This window comes from Rhinopithecus roxellana, chromosome 11, assembly GCF_007565055.1.
Source record: "Rhinopithecus roxellana isolate Shanxi Qingling chromosome 11, ASM756505v1, whole genome shotgun sequence".
Lineage (NCBI taxonomy): Eukaryota > Metazoa > Chordata > Mammalia > Primates > Cercopithecidae > Rhinopithecus > Rhinopithecus roxellana.
The window spans coordinates 130,920,102-130,921,711 of NC_044559.1; the positions used below are offsets into that span (position 1 = coordinate 130,920,102).

General features: G+C 51.1%; 1 protein-coding gene across 1 annotated transcript; it reads left to right on the top strand.

The window, feature by feature from the left end:
* Positions 1-529: 529 nt before the first annotated feature.
* On the top strand, positions 530-1,064 carry LOC104671878 (60S ribosomal protein L28). Its single transcript, XM_010375523.2, has one exon. It carries the CDS (start codon positions 583-585, stop codon positions 994-996), a length of 414 nt encoding a protein of 137 aa, XP_010373825.2. The 5' UTR covers positions 530-582; the 3' UTR covers positions 997-1,064.
* The last annotated feature ends 546 nt before the right edge of the window (positions 1,065-1,610 follow it).

The following is a 1,610-nucleotide window of genomic DNA, read 5'->3' on the forward strand; positions in this document are numbered from 1 at the left end:
TGAGAGACAAGCTGGAGATGTGGCACGGCTACCTGGGAGAGGACTCTTCAATGACAGCAGAGAGTTTGGACTTCGTTCTGTAAGATACAAGGGACCTCACTGAATGTTTTTGAGGAGAGGAGCGGCATGACACGCTCCATATCACGCGAAGGCAAGCTGTTGTTTCCACTCTCAGCGCGGGAGGAGTGTTCTCCAAGAAGATCGTAGCGATGTGCCGACGATACCAGGCCAGGGGGCGTGAATGAAGGAAGAGGGTGGGGTGTGTGTTCAGGAGCATCTCTTTTGTACTCACTGGGCTGTTTCCATTGTCCTGCTGCCACCATCTGTAGATGTCAGAGATAACAGTGTGATTCCTAATAATCACTGTAGCAATGATAATAGTAACCACAAAAACCATCAGTATAGGTGAATTGTATTAAGTAATCCCTATGTGCTAGGCCCTGAGCTAAACACATTACATGAATGATTCTGTAAAATACTTACATCAACCCTATGAAGTAGACATTATTATTTCCCCCATTTTAAAGATGAGAAAAACCGCTCTTTCCGTCTCAGGTCGCCTCTGCGAGAGGAGCCGCCGCCATGTCTGCGCATCTGCAATGGATGGTCGTGCGGAACTGCTCCAGTTTCCTGATCAAGAGGAATAAGCAGACCTACAGTACTGAGCCCAATAACTTGAAGGCCCGCAATTCCTTCCGCTACAACGGGCTGATTCACCGCAAGACCGTGGGCGTGGAACCGGCAGCCGACGGCAAAGGTGTCCTGGTGGTCATTAAGCGGAGATCCGGCCAGCGGAAGCCTGCCACCTCCTACGTGCGGACCACCATCAACAAGAACGCTCGCGCCACGCTCAGCAGCATCAGACACATGATCCGCAAGAACAAGTACCGCCCCGACCTGCGCATGGCAGCCATCCGCAGGGCCAGCGCCATCCTGCGCAGCCAGAAGCCTGTGATGGTGAAGAGGAAGCGGACACGCCCCACCAAGAGCTCCTGAGCCCCTTGCCCCTAAAGCAATAAAGAGTCAGCTGGCTTTCTCAAAAAAAAAAAAAAAAAAAAAAAAAAGATGAGAAAAACCAGAGAACAGAGAAGTAAATGCACTTGTGCAATGTCACACAGCCAGGGAGTGGAAAAGAGAGAACCCAGCACTGACTCCAGAGCCTGAGCTCTGTTCCCTCCACTATAGCCCTTTATGAGATGTAGCACTTCCTCTAGAAAGCACTCCCCAATGTGTCTGGGCAGGATGGGCAGTGAGAGGCTGGATGTCAACCCAGGGAGGTGGTTTAGTAAGGGGTTGGAGGACTGTGTCCAGAGGGTGCTGAAGAAGCCCTCGGGCTTGTCCACCCAGCCCTGGGGGTCTACTTACGTTACTTTCATGGTTTCTATAGGTATTTTATTTTGAGATTCCATCAACACATGCTTCCCTGGCTGGGTGTGGTGGCTCACACCTGTAATCCCAGCACTTTGGGAGGCCAAAGTGGGCTGATCACCTGAGGTCAGAAGTTCGAGACCAGCCTGGCAAACATGGTGAAACCCTAATCTCTACTAAAACTATAAAAATTAGCCGGGCGTGGTGGTGGGTGCCTGTAATCCCAGCTACTTGGGAGGTTG

Bases quoted from the DNA above. Each gene is read 5' to 3' on its own strand.
- LOC104671878 (XM_010375523.2), top strand. From the start codon at position 583: ATGTCTGCGCATCTGCAATGGATGGTCGTGCGGAACTGCTCCAGTTTC.